Source organism: Chlorocebus sabaeus, chromosome 16, assembly GCF_047675955.1.
Source record: "Chlorocebus sabaeus isolate Y175 chromosome 16, mChlSab1.0.hap1, whole genome shotgun sequence".
NCBI lineage: Eukaryota > Metazoa > Chordata > Mammalia > Primates > Cercopithecidae > Chlorocebus > Chlorocebus sabaeus.
Window position 1 is genome coordinate 62,940,279 of NC_132919.1, and position 20,044 is coordinate 62,960,322.

Here is a 20,044-nt window from a genome sequence, read left to right on the forward strand (position 1 = left end):
CAAGTGAATGACCAAACAGGATATAAAAGGTGATGAGTAGACTGCCCGGCTCGGGCTGGGGCACTGCCACTGTCTATGGAACATGACCAAAGTGACAAAATGGGAAGAACTGAATTCGTCACAAAAAGCACTTCAGTCAATCTATACATGTTCAAGTTTTATTACAAAGTATGATGGGCAGAAAATACGGTACTTCTTATACAGGAGGCTGAAACAGAATGAAAGGGTGAAAATTAGGTTTAATTTACTTAGGAAACAAGAAATAGAAAGTCATAGCTATAACACTCCACTTTCAGGTGCCCTTGAAGTAGCCTTCAATGGAGATTCCCCATAGTTGTTTCACAGCACAGTGTTAAAATTTTATTACAAGCCCTGTGTATAATCAGTCCTGTGAAAATATTTATAAAAGAAAAATATTACAGTACAGTTCTGCAAGGGGCAGCTTCCTCTCCACCTGACCATGGATGCCACAAAACCTATAATATAGAGGGAAAGTTTAAATATATAACAAGAATGGAAGTTCAGACATACTAGGCTAAAGGGCACAGAAATGGATCAGTTAGAGCTTAACATTTCAGAGCAAGAAATCTCCATTTTCTACATAGAGGTTTACACAATCATGCTACAAATTCACTCTGGGTGGGGTGGGGAAGGAAAGTCACTGACAAGAGGGGTAATAAAATACACAGGAACCAAAGCAAGTGAGTCAGACTCAACTAAAGCGATTCAAAGCTTCAGCTCAACAATTTTCATAACACATGGTACACCATAATCAACCCAAGGTGAGAACATTTCTTTTAAATAGTAGATATCACAAGTTCATAATCACTGGGTTCTTCCAAAGGTGGGTGCCTATAAACTTTCCAGCTGTTACATACTGTCAACATATTTCTTCTTGAGTTTAAACTTTCTTTAGCTTATTTGTTTCTGGTTGGATATAATACCAGTCCAAGCCTCTTTGGGAAGGCACCTGCATGTTCCCATATTTTAAAAATGACATCCAGAAAGTAGCCTGAGAGGACCTGGCCCATCCCATGTGGCCACATATTTGACTTTGACCATTAGCAGCAGTGATACCGTGGGAGGGGGAGAGGGTGCAGGTGGGTAAAGTGGGCAAGGCTCTGCAACATGAGACACTCTCAGGAGCTGGCCCAGCCAGGACCTGGCCCAGGGTTCACAGTGACTTTACTCTGCTCCGCCTTCTTCCCTGGGAAAACCAATCTAAGTATCAAGAATGACCTTCCTTCTTCGTCCTGGAGTACACACAGTAAAGGGAAAAGTCTACTTTGAGGCTTCTACTTCAATGGTCTCCCCTACCCCAAGCCAGGAATGGAAGAGGTTGCCATATTCTCAAAGTGGGGAAGGTAGAGGGACAGTACTGGGCTGCCCTCCCACATGTGGTAAACCCTGCAGCTCCTACATGTCTTCATGGCCCAGGAATTCAAGGCCCAGGTGGCAGCAGGAAGAAACAGTGGAAAGGCAAGGGGAAGAGAAAAGAGAAAAAGGAGGGGAAAGTCTGCATAATTGTTATAACCTCTGCTTCTCCTGCTCTGTAACAAACCCACAACCAAGAAGAGCCATGGTCTGGAACAATCATGGGACCCCCAACGCCTGTAGGTTTTTTACCACCAAGTATCACCCATGGCTGCTCTGAGCTGTCATCTTGTTCCCACAGTTACCTAGCATCACAGATGCCCAATTTATGGCCCAGGAAGGCTGACCCAGGCTAAGGGCAGTCTCACTCCACAGTCATACAATGGACAGTCCGAATGTTTTCCTACCCCAGACCTTCACTGACCTCTACTATTTCCTCCTCTGATTTAAAGAAAACATTTTTATTTTCTCCTGCATCCTACATCTCCTCCTAAAATTTTGGCCCTAGTTGTCATCAAAACCTTGTAGGAGTCTGAATTTTTTATTTCTTCCTGAATCTTAGTCAGTTCTCTGACAGCCAATCCTGGATTTATAAGAAATTTTTGCCCAGTTATTTTTATTTTTTTGAGACGGAGTCTCACTCTGTTGCCCAGGCTGGAGTGCAGTGGCCGGATCTCGGCTCACTGTGAGCTCCGCCTCCCGGGTTCACGCCATTCTCCTGTCTCAGCCTCCCAAGTAGCTGGGACTACAGGCGCCCACCACCACCCTTGGCTAATTGTTTTTGTATTTTTAGTAGAGACGGGGTTTCACCGTGTTAGCCAGGATGGTCTTGATCTCCTGACCACGTGATCTGCCTGCCTCAGCCTCCCAAAGTGCTGGGATTACAGATGTGAGCTACCGTGCCCAGCCTCGCCCAGTTATTAAATATCTTCCCTCTTCAAGTCCTAACCTTGCAGGTTAATTCCTCCCTAGAAGAAGAGGATTCCAATGCTCCTGAGCATAAAGACTTCAGGTCCTTGAATGACCTGGACCCATTCTGGAGAAGGCTCTCTGGTGGTAGAGGCCTGAGGCCTAATTTATTCAGCACCTCCATCCTTCCGTCAGAACAGATGAGGACAATACAGGCAGCTGTGCCTCAGGCTGCCAAGAGCAAAAGGGCTATCACCAGCTGAGCCACAGCCTGGCGGAGCCTCCATGTGGGCTTCCTGGTAAAGTCCTAGCGGCTGCTCCTCCTGCAGTCAGGGAGAACAGATCCAGGGCCTCCCACCCAGTCTCGCTGGCTGTCAATTTGAGAACCTCAACAAATTACAGAGAGTTGTTTTTGCAACTACAACAGATCTGTGCTTTCTGGAGCATGGCTGGCTTAGAGGCTTTCTAAATCCTGAGACAGGAGAAATCCCCTCCTAAGTCATGGGTTGTCGGGCTGGTGAAGTAAAGGGAGGGTAAGAGAGCTGGGATTCAAAGACCAGCAACTCACCAACTGTGAGTATGTGTGTGCTTGCTTAGGGGGGTGGAGTCTCCCCTGGGTACCCGGTGGGATTCAGGGGAAGACTGCACTGCAGGACCTAAGGAAGGATGACAGGGGCTGGGCATCCACAGGGCAAGGGAAATCTCAAAAGTTGTTGGTTTCCAGAGTAAATATCTATCTTACGCAAATATATTCTAATTATTATTATTTTTTTCAAGTTGTTGTTTCTGAGTTCCAGCTGACAAATTCCACCATACAGACCAAGCTTAGGTGCAGATCAGGAAAGGAATCTCAGAACTCAGTGGATGTAAGCCCTGCCTGGCAGACCAGCCCCCTCTACCACTGACTTCCATTTCAGACCCTTCTCCACAAGAAGGAACTGATGGCCTCCTAAACAAGCAGCCATTAGCTTGGCCTTGCTACCCTTGAGAGAAGGACCCAGTAACCATTTCAAACACAACGAAAAGCAGAGGAGGGTTCTGACCAAGAACTGCTCGCTTTATATCTCCAAATGATGCAGTGCAAATCCAGTGGCAAATGCAGGAGAGGCAACTGCAAGCACATGGCCAGCCAGAGTCCTAAAATCAGAACAACAAAGTAAAAGGGTAGAAGGGGAAATACCCTGGCTAAAAAAGAGCCTTTTTCTTGGGACAGGTCCCTGTATGGTAAAGCAAACAGCTAGACTTTTGGCATACAATGACATCTACTTCTGAAAAGGAAGACTTAACCAAAAAAGCTTAAGGGCCCAAAAAAGTTCACTGTTTTGCTTCTCAAGCAGGTGAGAGCCAAAGAGGACAAAATCATCTCCTTTAGGCCTGCTACTCTACTAATCTCACATGAGCAATTCAGAGGGACTTAAAAACCTCCAGGCTGGAGCAGAGCACAAGGAACCAGCCAACTTCTTCCCCCCCCCCCCCCACCCCCCTAGCACGTCCCAAACTGCCTGCCCCAAGGGTTCATCTAACAGTGGAATCACACACTTGCTCCTCCATGGAACTCACTCACGTAACGGCAAGACACCTGCGGCCTGAAAGTCAAAAGACAACCGCAGGCTACAAGTCCAATACTGCTCAGAACCTAACTGGGGGAGAGAGAGATTGGCAGGTGTGGGGAGAGCTCTTAACTGACTAACCCTGGGGGTCTATAATTCCTTTTCCTTCTTTTTTTTTTTTTCCTCCCTTTTCATTACCCACAGTGTAATGCTTTTTAGCTATCTATCCACCTGACAGCCCGGGATTGCCACAGTTGATCAGTCCATCTCTTATGTGAGGTCTTGTTCAGGGTTGGAAGCACAGGCAGGATGCCTCTGAGGAAGACTCTCTCACCTCAGAGCACTCAATCCAAAGAGTGCCCAATATACCACCAGGCACAGTAAACTCAACCAACAGAAGCACCGAAGTTCAACTCAGATATCATTCTTGCCTATCATTGAAAAGACACTAAGTGTAATGGCCTGGGGCTTATATTTGGAGGGAAAAACAGACTCTGAAAGAATGTACTGGAAATATGCTTGAAGTTAGCTTCCTGAAACAATTCCCCTCAAGTCAGGTACCCTGAGAGCCTGTCTCTCTCAGCTCTACCATGCTCCCAGTGGGAACCAATGGGGCTGGACAGTGGTGCTTCAGGGTAAACACAGGCTTCCTATGTCTGTTTAGAAGCTCAGAATGCCCTTGAGAGGAGCCAGGCTAAGAAAGGTGTGATGAGTCAGTGGACTTCAGAGCACCAAGGTGGTTTGGACTCCTGGTCAGGTGTGTACTACTCAGGCAGTGACTCAAGAAGGCAAACTGCTCATGGGGCCAGGGGCCCAGTACCAGCTCCAGGCACTGAGGGAAGAGAAGAAGGTGCAAAGAGGGAGGACTATAAGACAAAGAAATGAGCCAGGAGATTAAAATTCTTCTCATAAAAAAATTAGCCTGATAGGTAACAAATATACAAAGTTAAAATTTGTTAAACACACTGATACTAGGAGAAAAGACAAATTGGTATTTGTTCCCACGTAAGTGCTAAACGAACATGGACATGGACGAGACGTGGGCTGCTGCCTTGGGCAGCAAACAGACAGAGACACCTGGGCAGAGGAATAGACACAACCAGTGTGTGAACTGCTCCTCAACACAATGCCTGACAAACAAATATACACACATTTTTAATTGAGGAACCAAAGAAGAAGAGGAAAGGAGAGAAAATCTTAAAACTCAGCCCTGGGCTGAGGAGGCGCCACACAGCACTGAGTCTGCCACAGAGGGCGATGGGGTGACTGGCCAGGAACTCCTAGAGCAGCTTCTGGTAACAGTGGGTGCAAAGCAATGAAAGACATACTGGCCACTGGAAACATGTTTCTTCTTACTTTGGGGGTGGGGCAGAGGCAGGAAACACAAAAGCCCCTGCCTTGTGGGCACAGCGCCACCAACACTACACTCTGAGTATCTCCAGGCAGTTGTTGTAGCAGATGGCGATCCAGTCGGGCTGAGTTGATGCCCACTGCACATTGTTGATCTCTCCTTCAGCTGTGTAGGCCAGGATAGGGTCCTCGATGGCTCGGGGCATTTGCTGGATGTCCCAGATGAGAGCCTGGTGGTCATCCGCTAGGGACAAAGAAAGCCAGCAAGCAGGGTCACAAGTGAGGCAATGGGGATGATGATCCCTGCATTTCAGGAGCAATTCACAGTTTACAAAGCATGTGCCCCCGTGACGGCGGTTCTATGTTAAGCCCCCATTTTATCGATGAGGAAACTGAGATTCAGAAATGTTAAGGCGCTATTCAGCCAAGTGAGTGGCAGAGCCAGAACTCAAATCTAGGCCCTGACTCCATCTCCCAGATGTCCCCAGGCTCTATCCACTGCACGAATGAGTCCTTCTCATGTGGGTCAGGTATCAGGAGTGGACAAGGGGATACCAAACATGTCATTTGTAGCCATTTAAAATACTTGAGTGGTTATAAAGATCCTTCCTGATCATTCAATATAATGAGAGCGTTTCTTCCCTGTTTGATGGGCATTTATGCTTCAGTGAGTTGTTATATAGAAGAAGACTGACAAAGTAGTGTTGATATGTGCTGTTAAAAAATTCTTTCCTGGCCAGGCATGGTGGCTCACACCTGTAATCCCAGCACTTTGGAAGGCCGAGGCAGGCGGATCACTTGAGATCAGGAGTTCAAGACCAGCCTGGCCAACATGGTGAAACCCTATCTTTACTAAAAAAAAAAAAAAAAAAAATAACAAATTAGCCAGATGTGGTGGTGCACACCTATAATCCCAGCTACTCGGGTGGCTGAGGCAGGAGAATCGCTTGAACTCAGGAGGCAGAGGTTGCAGTGAGCCAAGATGGTGCCATTGCACTCCAGCATGGGCAACAGAGTGAGACTTCACCTCAAAAAAAAAAGAAAAAAAAAATCCAAGAAAATAGCTATGGGAAACACCAGAAAGATGGTAATCACCTTAAATATATAAAAGCACATGAAAAATGACTAGAAGGAAATATATTAAAATGAGAATGATGGCAATACTAAGATGACAAGGTTAGGAGTTATGTTTACTTTTCTCTAGTTCCTAAGTGATCCGTAATGTGCTTATATAACTTTTTTTTTTTTAAATGGAGTCTTGTTCTGTCACCCAGGCTTGAGCATAATGGTGCGATCTCAGCTCACTATAACCAACGCCTCCCAGGTTCAAGTGATTCTCCTGCCTTGGCCTCCCAAAATGCTGGGATTACAGGCATGAACCACTGCACCCAGCCTATATTACTTTTATAATCAAAATAGTAAGTTAATTTTAAAAAAAGAAAAAAAAAGGCAATGGCCTTCAGAGCTGCAGTGTACCCTGACTCTGCCATGTATTCTGATGAAAGCTGGTCTCACATACACAGAAAATCTGAATAAACTAAACCCTAATAGGCCAATTGTGGGCAATACCGGTCTCCTGCTAAGGCCGCATAATCTGGGCCAGGTGCAAGATCCCTCTCCCAGGGATAATCAATGCCAAGAGGTCAGGGAATTGCACCTCTAAAGCACTAAGCCCCTTTTCCTCAGTGCTCAACTGAGTACACTTGAGCAACAGTTCCTTCGGTTGAAGGGGCTCAAGGCAGGTGGAACACACAAAACAGCGAGCTGGACAAAGGCAGAAGCCAGGAGCAGAAAATGGGGCTTCTATGGGGCCAGTCCTACTTTCCATGAATAATGGATGACACCTTTCTTTTCTGCTTCTTCTATCCCTCCCTATCCACACCGCTGGAAAAAAAAAAAAAAAAAAAAGAGGGCAATAATGAGGAAGACAGACCACAATCTGAGGTACAGAAGGCAGCAGCAGGCCCCCAACTGCTCTTCAAGGAGACATACAGGCATGAGCAGAGGGCCAAAATCAGGAAAAGCTTCATGCTTTCCAAATAATGCTCAAATGGCAGAAAAACACCACAGTACACTGCTTCTTGGACTCCATAACGAACCTTGTCCATTATAAGGCTACTGATTAGTGAGGAGAAGAAAAAAAACACACTAAAAAAGTTAAGCAGTAAACCACCACAGGGCTAGGACAGAATCCTCTCAGTGCAAAAGGAAGAGGCATACAGTTGTATTTGAGGGCATGGATGTACACCCCCGAATGTATACCAAAAGGGTCTGGAAGGAGATACATTACCTGTTGATAGAGGTCATCTATGCAGAGTGGGATGGAGGCAGAAATGATATAGCAAGGAGAAAAGATGACCTTCACCTTGCTCTAAATATGCCTCTGTACTGTTTTCATTTTTTAATAACAGATTCGCAGTATTTCTACATTAAAAGTGCATTGACAAACAGCATATTTTTCTTTTCTTTTTTTTCTGAGATGGAGTCTCACTCTGTCACCAGGCTAGAGGGTAATGGCACGATCTCAGCTCACTGCAACCTCCACCTCCTGGGTTCAAGCGATTCTCCTGCCTCAGCCTCCCAAGTAGCCGGGACTACAGGTGCGCACCACCATGCCCGGCTAATTTTCGTATTTTTAGTAGAGATGGGGCTTCACCACGTTGGTCAGGATGGTCTTGATCTCCTGACCTCATGATCCGCCTGCCTCGGCCTCCCAAAGTGCTGGTATTACAGGCGTGAACCACTGCACCCGGCCTTTCTTTTCTTTTTTTTTAAAATTTATTTTAGAGGCAGAGTCTTGCTTGGTTGCCCAGGTTGGAGTGCAGTGGCATAATCATAGCTCAGTGTAACCTCAAACTCCTGGGCTCAAGGGATCCTCTCACCTCAGCCTCTAAGTAGCTAGGACTACAGCAATTCACCACTACACCCAGATAGTTTTTTTTAACTTTTTGTAGAGATGAGGTCTCACTATACTGTCCAGGCTGGTCTCGAACTTTTGGCCTCAAGGAATCCTCCCACTTTAGCCTCCCAAAGTGCTGCAATTACAGGCCTGAGACACTGTGCCTGGCCCAACATATTTTTAAGGGGTACTCTTTTTTTTCTTTTTTTTTGGAGACAGAGTCTCGCTCTGCTGCCCCAGCTGGAGGGCAGTGGCATAATCTCTGGTCACTGCAACCTCCACCTCCTGGGTTTAAGTGATTCTCCTGCCTCAGTACCAAGTAGCTTGAACTACAGCTGTGTGTCACTATGCCTAATTTTTTTTGTATTTTTAGTACAGACAGGGTTTCACCACGTTTGTCAGGCTGGTCATGAACTCCTGACCTCAGGTGATCCACCTGCCTCAGCCTCCCAAAGTGCTGGGATTACAGGCGTGAGCCACTGCGTCTGGCCAGTAAGGGATGCTTGCTTTGGTCTGGGAAACAGTGAAATGAAAACCACAAGTCACACACCACAACCAGGCAAAGTTCTGTGGGGCCCTCCAATGTGTCTAGAGCTCACTGTCGGTTTGTTAAAGTGAAACCTGAAAGGTCCCATGGAGATGTTGATCTTTGCAGTCCCAAAGATTCTGTGATATCCATGAGAGATGCCTCCCTTTCTCCATATTCCTGGAATTGAGTCCTCTGTGCCACCCAGATTTCAGGGGGACAGTACAAGGCACACAGGCCTGTAACTGACACATGATGTAAATTGTACATGGAAGGATGCTCTGATGTCCATGAAGGTACAAGATCGTCTAAAAATTTGTACTGATTGAATTTCACAAGTGTGGAGAGGCTCCAACTAGTCATTTTATATAAATCTCACAAGACGGTCCTTAGAAAACAGTAACAACTACAATTCTAAGGAGCCAAGAGAAGAGATTTCCTCCATCCCTTCCAGATTCCTTTCTCCCCACCATGATTACCTGCAGTGCAGATGTGGCAGGATGAATGTGGGGCCCAAGCAATGCCGTTGACACATGCCCGATGGTTGTTTAACCTGGCGACAGGTGTGCAGGGAACCCGGACATCTAGAATCACCACCTGCGGAAATAATAAGTAAAAGGCCTGGGATCGTCAGAGTTTCACAGAAAAAAACAAAAAACACTATCCACATGCAAAAAATCTTTTTAGGCATAACTTTTTCATTTCTGGATTTAAAGAACATTAGAGACAGGATTTCCATAGGATTGAGGGAAAACAAGACAAAGGACACGGGTAGTTTATAGTCTCTATCTTGAGCAACACTGGGCCTTTAGACTGATAGGGGAGATGCAGAAACAGGCAACAGGAGTCTGGGTAATCCTGGGTCCCAGCAGGTGCACATGCTAAGAATTCTAGGCATCTCAGCTGAATGGAATGAGAGCCCAGCCAAAGCAGAATCTGAGGCACTAGCGCCACCAAACCAAGGACAACCAATGCATTCTCCCCACCCACAATTCACCTCTTTTATCAAGTAACAGACTAGAGAGAGCTGCCATTTCTTTTTCCTTTTCTTTTCTTTCTTTTTTTTTTTTTGAGACAGAGTCTCCCTCTGTCACCCAGGCTGGAGTGCAGTGATGCGATCTCCACTCACTGCAAGCTCCACCTCCTGGGTTCAAACCATTCTCCTGCCTCAGCCTCCCTGAGTAGCTGGGACTACAGGCACCCGCCACCACGCCCAGCTAATGTTTTGTTTTTTTTTTAGTAGAGATGGGATTTCACCATGTTAGCTAGGATGGTCTTAATCTCCTGCCCGCCTTGGCCTCCCAAAGTGCTGGGATTACAAGTGTAAGCCACTGCGCCCAGCCTGTTTTTTTTTTTTTAGACGGAGTCTTGCTCTGTCTCCCAGGCTGGAGTGCAAGGGCACGATCTCGGCTTATTGCAACCTCTGCCTACCAGGTTCAAGCGATTCTCTTGCCTCAGTCTCCTGAATAGCTGGAACTATAGGCATACACCACCACACGCAGCTAATTTTTGTATTTTTAGTAGAGACAGGGTTTCACCATGTTGGCCAGGATGGTCTCGATCTCTTGACTTCGTGATCCGCCCGCCTTGGCCTCCCAAAGTGTTGGGATTACAGGTGTGAGCCAGAGCGCCCAGCCAGAGAGCTGCCATTTCTACATCTGTTTGCTAAAGCTAGATGAATCCGTCCAGACTACAGAAGGGAAAAATCTGCTTTTTCACTCAGCACCATAGGCACATACGATTTGGTTTACTCTTTAGATATTGCTTCAACTCTTCAAAAATTAAAAGTTCTTAACAAGTAATTCTTGTTCCAAATCAGGCTTTCTCAGTCCCAGGACTGCTGTCATTTTAGGTTGGATATACTTTGCTGAGGGACTGTCCTGGGCACTGTAGGATATTTAGCAGCCTCCCTGGTCTACCCCCTAGATGCCATAGTACCAACTGTGTCTCCAGAGTTGTGACAACCAAAAATGCCTCCAGACATTCCCAAAGACACTCCGGGGGCCAAACTGCTCCAACTGAGAAGCAGCCTTCTAGATACACTAGGCAGTGCTGAAGTTAGGGCCCATGGTAGCCTGAGGGGAGTGCTCACCTCCATTCCATCCATGGCCATGGTGGCCAGGTAGTTAGGGTCCTGCTTGTTCCAGCAGAGGCGAAGCAGTGGGTGATGCTGTGGGTCTTCGTAAATGATGGTGCTGTGTTCTAGATGGCGGAGGTCAAACATCCGCACGGAGCCATCAGCACCCACAGAGGCAAACATGTCCCTGCCACCCCCGGCCCGGCTAAATGCAATATCATAGACCTGTTGGTGAACAAGAAGCTCTGGTCAGATTCAGATCCATTACCTCTTCTTCCTATAGGAGGGAAATCTGCCACGTCAAGTTCATCTAAACCTCGCTCACGACACAGAAGCAGGTAAATGAAGCCCAAACAGTGTCTGAGTACTGAAACCTGAGAGTTCTAGTATCAGTGGCTTTCCAAAGATGGAAAATCATTCTGCTATAGAAATTGCCTGGTTTCTTCCCACATTCCTGCTTTCCAAATCTTCTTCCTCCAACCCCTGAGATAAAACAAAGGCACATACCCTGCTGACCAACAGAACAGTGGCTGTCTTCTGCCACACGACAAGAATGAGACATTTATTTCCTGGGCCTTATGCACAATCAGAGGCAGGTCTACGAGGCCATTAAGTCCTAGATCATCAATCACAGAGGTGAAAGCAGCCCTCCTGTGGTCACTGAATAGCAGCCAAGCTGATTCTACTGTGAAACCTGGACCTGAGACTCATGTGCAAGAAAGAGGTAACAGAAATTTTGAGTCATGAGAGGCCTAGATGTTCCTGTATTCACAAATAGGTTTAGTAGCACCCTCTTGCCCTAGGACATGTTGTTTCTTCTCCTAGTTGGTTTGTGATCATAAGTGAATCAATTTAGGTTCTAAATCATTGTTTTCTGCTTTTATTTGCTGCAAACATTGCATATCACTAACATCTATGAGGAAATAGAGGCAGAGAGCAATGGAGAGCTTCAGAGAAAGAGAGGACGAAGGCCGGGTGCGGTGGCTCACACCTGTAATCCCAGCACTTTGTGAGGCTGAGGCAGGCGGATCACAAGGTCAAGAGATCAAGACCATCCTGGCCAACACAGTGAAACCCTGTCTCTACTAAAAATACAAAAAAATTAGCTGGGCATGGTGGCTGGCACCTGTAATCCCAGCTACTCAGGAGGCTGTGGCAGGAGAATTGCTTGAACCCGGGAGGCGGAAATTACAGTGAGCCGAGATTGCACCACTGCACTCCGGCCTGGGACAGAGTGAGACTCTGTCTCAAAAAAAAAAAAGAGGATGAAGAGGGACAAAGAGAAAGCCAGAGACAGACAAGTAGAGAGAGAAACAGAAACAGAAAAGCTAATGCCAAACAAAACTCATCTTCTGGGGATAATGACAGATGACTTCTGGGGAGACAAGACTAGAATTTCTCACTAAATATTGCAGCTCCAGTGTTGAGGTTCTGCCTACTGAGGGACACTGCCAAATGAGCATCTATTGCTATTTAACCTCATGAGTTCCTTTTTTTTCTGGCTATGAATTAATTATGCTTGTTCTTCTATGGCCGGAAGTAGAAGTGGTTCAAAAGGGACTGGGCCAGTCATCAACAAGGAGGCACCCAGGCCTGACATGCCTGACAGATCGAGGCTTTGTCTAGTACTGTACAGCTGTTTTAAGGCACAGCCGTGTTTATTGTATACCCCCCAATGCCAGCTCCTGGTAACCCTCAGGGACAGAGATGCCATAGGTGCCATGGGCAGTGTGGCCGAGTGTGTAACGCTCTCTTAGCTCTAAGTGACTGCTCCTTCAGTGCTCCACCAGCATGGTTCACTGGGAAACCAAGGGAAGGTGACAACTCCCAAGTACACTAAACCCTCTTCTACACTGATCTGCCAGGTATCAATGAGAGCCTTCCAAACAAGTCTCTTCCTAGAGAAAGGTAGACTGAGAAAAATCAAAGGTGCTAGAAAGGTGCTATTACTGTTTCTCTAGAGCCACTATCCTTTCTCAGGCTCTTTCCTTCAAGACAAGGCTGCCGGTCCAGGCCTGTCTGCTGTCAAGATCCATTCCTGGCCTTTCTCCCTGCTCTTCTCTGTGTCACAAGAGAACTGATTCCTACAGTGTGCATTTGGCAGGCTCTCAGATCTGCTTGCTGCTTCCGGCTGGTTCAGCCATGGGAGGCTTTGGTGGGAAACTGGATGATGGGAGGCAGAGAGAAGCTAAGGTATTTCTCCTCCCCTCTCTCTGTTCCTAGAAGCGTCTCTGCCAGGTAAATCCAGCCCCTGGGCTCCAGGAACCCTGCCTCCTCCCATGGTCCCTCTGGCCCATAGGCAGCTGCAGCTTTCTGCTGCTCCCATTCTATGGATGACCTCACTGCTATCTATGTGGCTTCTCAGCTTTACCATCTTCTGTACAAGCAGCCCCTAGATTAAATCCCCGCAGTTCAAATACTTAAGAGTAGTTCCCATTTTCTGGGTTGGACCTAACAGACAACAGCAGGCTAAGTTGTCATATAACTAAAATGTAGCAGCTTGTTCAACATGATGCCAAGAGGGTTTCCAGAAGTTCCTTACTGGTCCTCTCTGTGGCACAAACTCTTCATTTGACCCCTGGTTTAGCAGCAGTCAAGTCTAGAAGTCTTGTAACAGGGCTTACCCTTAGGCGTATAGAAAGCCAAAGACAATCCCTTACTAAGACTGATAACCTGGGTCACATCTTCCTATGCTGTTGACAACCTCAAGTTTCTGACCTAAGGTCAAGGCATTCTTTTTATCTGTACAGATATTAATACCCCTAGCTATGCAGGGTAAGGTAGAAAAGAAAAGGAAATAGTACCCATAGGAGATGAGAGTACCAGGAGCATGCAACAGCTCTAGGAGGAAAAGATTTATGGGGATTTTCTAAAATCACTGAGAAGAATGCTTTGATTAAAATGCAATTGGCTGGGCGTGGTGGCTCACGCCTGTAATCCCAGCACTTTGGGAGGCCAAGGTGGGTGGATCACCTGAGGTCAGGAGTTCGAGACCATCCTGGCCAACATGGTGAAACCCTGTCTCTGCTAAAAAATACAAAAATTAGCCAGGCGTGGTGGCGGGCACCTGTAATCCCCGCTACTCCGGAAGCTGAGGCAGGAGAATCACTTGAACCTAGAAGGTGGAGGTTGCAGTGAGCCCAGATTGCACCATTGCACTCCAGCCTAGGCAACAAGAGGAAAACTTCGTCTCAAAAAAAAAAAAGCAATCACAAATAGTTCTCAGTTTTCCCAATAAACACAGAAGCATCACCATCAAAGTAAAATATATTCCATTGCCTCCATTGCCAACAGTAATGAACGTATAAAGATTTAGGATTTTATAAAACATTTATAGAGAAAAATGGATAATTAGGTTTGTCTCTCAGAAACCTTTTTTTTTTTTTTTTTTTTTTTTTTGAGACGGAGTCTCGCTCTGTCGCCCAGGCTGGAGTGCAGTGGCCGGATCTCTGCTCACTGCAAGCTCCGCCTCCCGGGTTCACGCCATTCTCCTGCCTCAGCCTCCCGAGTAGCTGGGACTACAGGCGCCCGCCACCTCGCTCGGCTAGTTTTTTGTATTTTTTTTTAGTAGAGACGGGGTTTCACCGGGTTAGCCAGGATGGTCTCGATCTCCTGACCTCGTGATCCGCCCGTCTCGGCCTCCCAAAGTGCTGGGATTACAGGCTTGAGCCACCGCGCCCGGCCTCTCAGAAACTTTTTTCTCTTCCTGTCTCTCTTCCTTCCTCCCCAAATCTAATCTATTTCAAGATAAGTATTACTCTAAAGTTATTTTTTAATTACATCAGTTCCCAGCTCCTCTATAAGAGACTTCATTATTAAAAAACAGCAACATCGGGAAAGGAAGTTCCAGGGCCCGTGCTGGGAAAGAGGTGGGGGGACCAGGGAAAGACTCAGGGTGCAATGGCAGCGCAAATTCCAATTGTAGACACCACTTCCACTCCCAGAATAGTCCGGAACAGCAAGAAGAGGCCGGCCAGCCCTTCCCACAATGGCAGCAGCGGCAGGGGCTATGGCGCCAGTAAGAAGAAAAAAGTTTCTGCCTCCAGCTTTGCGCAGGGTATCAGCATGGAAGCCATGAGTGAGAATAAAGTGGCGCTCTCTGAGTTTAGCACAGGACCTGTGGAAAAAGCTGCCAAACCTTTGCCATTTAAGGATCCCAACTTTGTACACTCTGGCCATGGTGGCGCAGTTGCTGGTAAGAACAGAACCTGGAAGAATCCGAAACAAATCCTCGCTTCCAAAAGGGCATTGCCGTGGCAACTGAACGATCCTAACTACTTCAGTATTGATGCTCCTCCATCCTTTAAGCCAGCTAAGAAGTATTCTGATGTTTCAGGCCAACTACACAGACCCCCAGAGCAAACCGCGGTTCAGCACCATTGAAGTTTTCCTACATTCGGAGGCTGCCCTCTGACGTCGTCACCGGCTACCTGTCCCTGAGGAAGGCCACAAGCATCATTCCCTGAGCCCGAGAAAGGGAGATGAAATGGAAAGCTGTTTCAAAAACAGACTATGGACTCGTGATTTTGTTTCATGGAAACAAACTCGTTCTGCTGTCAATCTGAAAATGCCAGTGCTGTGCCTTGGAAAGAATGTTTGACTTTCATTTAAGGGTTTTTTTGTGTGTGTCTTCCCTCCAAGTGTGATATTTCCTGCTGAATTAAATTATACTTCAGTTGTTGCCTCAAGTAAAGGTGTTTGACAAGAAAATACAATAACTATACTTTTCATTTAAAAAAAAAAAAAAGCAACATCTAGCATGAAAAGAACAATGACAGACCGTATAAGTCATTTACATTAGCCAAAAAAAGCATTAGTTTACAATAGTGTTGTTTTCCCGTTTTTGATACATTACTATTGTCAATTTAGACAAGATGATGTTATGTTACGATTTTCTACATAAATTGCAGAACAATGAGAGAACAATCTGACCTCTTCCTGTGCGGAAGGCACAGGAAGCATTTGAGGAAAGACGAAATGGAAAAGCATCATTACCTCTTTGTCATGGGCGATCAGTTGGGTCTTCACATGGCCAGACACAAGATTCACTCGCCCTAACACCTGCCCTGTCTCCAGCCCCCAGATGGTGCACGTTGTATCAATGCTTGAGGTACCTGCAAACAACCAGTGCAAGTCAGGGCTGATGGGACCAGGCAAGCTTCCCTCCTGTGTCTACTCATCTGCTTGGCCCAGGGAGCAACATACCATAAAGACTACAGAAAACAAGGTGGCGGCTACCGGCAGAGCCACAGAGGAAGTCAAGTATTCAGTCCTCACCATAAGACCTTAGATTCTAACTGGAGGGACAAGATCTACACACACGGAAAGCTCACCCACACAAAGGAACTAATAAATAACCACGTTCCATGCCTAGCCTACTTCCCACAGAGCCTTGTTCTAGGATGATGCATGGCCCAGTGTGACATCTGAGAAAATGTATTTTGGCTTCTTCCAGCTGAAATACATACTCCCTAACTCCCTTACCTAAAAGATAAGGATCCACCTCATTCCAGTCAAAGGAGGTCAGGGGAGCACAGAAATCAGAGTTCTTATTATTGTTTAGCAAACACTCCAGCCTGGTCTCTGTTTCACCAACCTGAAGGAACAAGAATTTAAAAAAGAATCAGCCAGTCTTATCCTCATAAAAAATATTTTTAAAAATCCCTGTTTAGAAAATATCTTAGCAAACATAAGACATGAGGGGAAAATATTTTTATCAAAAACAGTAATAAACCCAGGACTCCCCAAATGCTACTTTTTCTCATACTTTCTCCTCTGCCCAGCTTTTGTTTTCTACATTTTCATCCCTGCATCTTCCTAGAGGAGAGGTCTTCTCACCTTGCCCAGCCTGGAACCTCTACACAGGTGTACTAAGGCCATGCCCATGCTACAGAGGACGCTGCTGCTGCTGATCTCAGCCGAGGGCAGAGGGAAGCCTCCAAGATCCACTCACACACTTTATCAGAATCAATGGCCTGGTATTTCATTTAGTTTACTCAAAAATACCTTGGCTGCAAACAGAACATAAGTTCCCAAGCATTCCCACCTCCCCTGAAGGCTGTCATCGTCACCTCGGGTTGACTGAGCTGGCTGCAGCCAGACTTCATGCAATCTTGACTTGATTTACTAGAAAATCTGCTGAGCCAAATGAAGTCAGTCCATTTAAGTTTTGCTTGCTTATCCCGTGCTGCAGTGACACTCGCTGCCTCTGACCCCATCTGTTCTGTGACTTCTCACTGCTGACAGCTGAGGCTGAGAAAGCCCACTTGTCTGGCTGCTAATAAAGCATCCGCTTACCCTCCACACACGGAGATAGTCGCCGCTTGTTGCCAGTAGGTCTGGATAGACGCCTTTTGTATCAGGGATCCACATGAGCTTTGTGGTGGGGTACGGGTGGTCAAAGGTGTTTCTGCAAATAAACTCTGAACTCTCCTCATCTAAACCAACAAGCTGAACCTGTAACATGCCAAAGTTGAGCCACATAAGCATTTGTGAACAGTATAGCAGATACATTAGATCCCTGGTCAGTGATAGAGGTTTTTTTTTTAAGACAATATCTTGCTCTGTTGCCCAGGCTGGAGTGCAGTGGTGTGACCACAGCTCAATGCAGCCTCCATCTCCTGGACTCAAGTGATCCTTCCACCTCAGCCTCTCAAGAAGCTGGGGTTAGAGGCATGCACCACCATGCACAGCTAATTTTGTTCATTTTTTGTAGAGACAAGGTCTCACATGTTGCCCAGGTTGGTCTCAAACTCCTGGGCTCAAGTGATCCTCCCACCTCAGCCTCCCAAAGTGCTGGGATTACAGACATGAGCCACCATGCCTGGCCAGTGACAGAAGTCTTGACACTGTACTACACTAAACTGCAGAATCAAAAACAATTGCCGTGACAGGGCATCTAGTCCAACCATCCCCTGGCAGACAAGGACACCTAGACTCAAAGAGGTGGTTATGCACAATACTGCAAAGGCAGTAGGAGACAGAGACAAGATTTGATTACAGGTCTTCTGATTCAAGTACTGCATTCTTGACACCAACTACATAAGTGCACTCTCTGCCAAGTCAGGCACACCTTCCCCCAAAACCCCTGAGGTATTTGAAAATGAGCAGGGGTGGTTTTGGCTGCCACAATGACTGGAGTGCTGAGGACATTTAGTGCTCAGAGGCCGGGAATATGAATATGTGCAATTTCATTAAACAAACTAATGCTCACTTAAAAATCCAATAGTGCACAACCCTCATCAACCCCAAAGTCAACACTGGCTCATTATGTTTACACATAAAGGTACGTCAAATGACCATTTAAGAGCCCAAACCAAGCAAAAAAAAGTGGGCACCATTGATGATTAAGTCCCACCTAGCTCTGATCACTTTTTCTTAGAGTCAATTTTAGCCCACCATTAACTTCCAATCTTTGCTGTCAAACTCAATCTGGCTCGGTGGGACACTAACCGTACATTTGCTTATGAACTTCCAACTGGAAGATGGAATGGTGGGAATATTTGGTAAAGATCCGCAATAAGGGGAAAAGCACTAACCAGACAACACAAAATAGAATTCCTTCTACTCATCTTTCTGACTTCAGTCTCAGACACCAGTATCTTCCACACATTTTTTTCCCCAAAGTTAGGTATCGTTGCATGCAATAAAACCCACTCAGGTGTACAGTTAAATGAGTTTTGGCAAATGTACAGTTGTATAACCCCCACAGTAAGATATAAAACATTTCCATTAACCCAGAAAGTTCTCCCAGGCTCCTCTGCAGTCAACCCCTTATAACCACCCCAAGTGGCCACTGGTCTATGGTTTTGTCTCACCATAATACCACATAAAGAGAATCAGATGGTCTTGAGTCTTTGGTCTGGCTACTTTCACTCAGTACACTGCTCTTGAGATTCATCCATGTTCTTGTGTGTATCAGTAGTTGCTTCTTTTCTTACTGCTGAATAATATTGCATTATGTGCAACCTGGCACTCTATAATTTTGGTTTTGTTTTTGAGATAGGGTCTCACTCTGTTGCAGTGGTTCGAGTGCAGTGGTGCAATCATGGTTCACTGCAGGCTCAACCTTCTGGTCTTAAGCAATCCTCCAGCTTTAGCCTCCCCAGTAGCTGGGACCACAGGCATGTGCCACCACACCCAGCTAATTTCTAAATTTTTTGTAGAGATGGGGGTCTCCTTATGTTGCCCAGGCTGGTCTCGAACTTCTGGGCTCAAGTGATCCTCCTGGCTTGGCCTCCCAAAGTGCTGGGATTACAGGAGTGAGCCACCGTGCCCAGCCAATTTTTTCTGTCCTAGTTAAGAAATCTTTGCTTAATCCCAGGTCCCAAATATTTTTTCCTATGTTGTCTTCTAAAAGTTTTCTAGTTTTAGGCTTCATATTTAAGTCTCTGAGTCATTTCAAGTTAAATTTTTATATGGCACAAGATATGAATCAAGGTTTACTTTTTGTTGTCTTTCTTTTTGAGATGGAGTTTCGCTCTTGTCGCCCAGGATGGAGTGCAATGGCACAATCTTGGCCCATGGCAACCTCCACCTCCTGTGTTCAAGCAATTCTCCTACCTCTCTGCCTCCTAAGTAGCTGGGACTACAGGCGTGTGCCATTACGCCCAGCTAATTTTTTAGTATTTTTAGTAGAGAAGGGGTTTCATCATTTTGGCCAGTCTAGTCTTGAACTGTTGACCTCAGGTGATCCACCTGCCTCGGCCTCCCAAAGTGCTAGGATTGTAGGCGTGAGCTACCACTCCCGAACAAGGTTTGCTTTTTTACGTATGTCTGCCTGTTTCAGCATCACTGGTTGAGAATTCTTTTTCCTTTGAATTACCTTGAACCCTTTATTGAAAATCAGTTGACTATGTATTTGTTCATCTATTTCTGGACTCTAATCTGTTCCATTATCTATTTGCCTATCTGTTTGCTAGTAGGCAAACTGTCTTGATTATAGTAGCTTTCTAGTAAATTCTAAAATCAGATAGTGAGTTCTCCAACTTTGCTGTTCTTTTTTAAAATTGTTTTGCTATTCTCTACTTTTGCTTTTCCATGTACATTTTACAATCAGCTTGTCGAATTTTACAAAAAGCCTGCTGAGATTCTGATTGGGATTCTGTTGAATCTATCGATCAGTATGGGGAGAACTGACATCTTACTAAAAATACTAAAAAATTAGCTGTCACCCAGGGTGGAGTGTAGTGGCTTGATCACAGCTTACTACAGCCTCGGCCTCCCAGGCTCAAGTGATCCTCCCACCTCAGCCTCCCAAGTAGCTGGGACTACAGGTACAAGCCACCGTACCCAGCTAATGTTTGTATTTTTTGTAGAGACAGGATTTTGCCGTGTTGCCCAGGCTGGTCTTGAACTCC

General features: G+C 46.0%; 1 protein-coding gene and 1 pseudogene across 2 annotated transcripts in view; one reads left to right on the forward strand and one right to left on the reverse strand.

The window, feature by feature from the left end:
- Positions 1 to 144: 144 nt before the first annotated feature.
- Positions 145 to 20,044, reverse strand: part of DCAF7 (DDB1 and CUL4 associated factor 7) — a 35,504-nt gene continuing 15,604 nt past the window's right edge. The window contains exons 2-8 of one of the 2 annotated variants that reach the window (XR_501040.3): positions 16,983 to 17,141; positions 16,170 to 16,281; positions 15,681 to 15,799; positions 10,701 to 10,910; positions 9,088 to 9,205; positions 5,190 to 5,427; positions 145 to 208 (exon numbers count right to left, since the gene is read on the reverse strand). Coding sequence is in view for 1 of the 2 variants with exons in the window: in XM_008012159.3 (XP_008010350.1) it covers positions 5,255 to 5,427; positions 9,088 to 9,205; positions 10,701 to 10,910; positions 15,681 to 15,799; positions 16,170 to 16,281; positions 16,983 to 17,141 (891 nt within the window). In the remaining variant the exon portion in view is untranslated. Of the gene's footprint in view, positions 5,428 to 9,087; positions 9,206 to 10,700; positions 10,911 to 15,680; positions 15,800 to 16,169; positions 16,282 to 16,982; positions 17,142 to 20,044 lie in introns of both variants that reach the window. The other variant, XM_008012159.3, reaches the window with a different exon arrangement.
- Positions 14,479 to 15,207, forward strand: LOC103243228 (INO80 complex subunit C pseudogene; annotated as a pseudogene).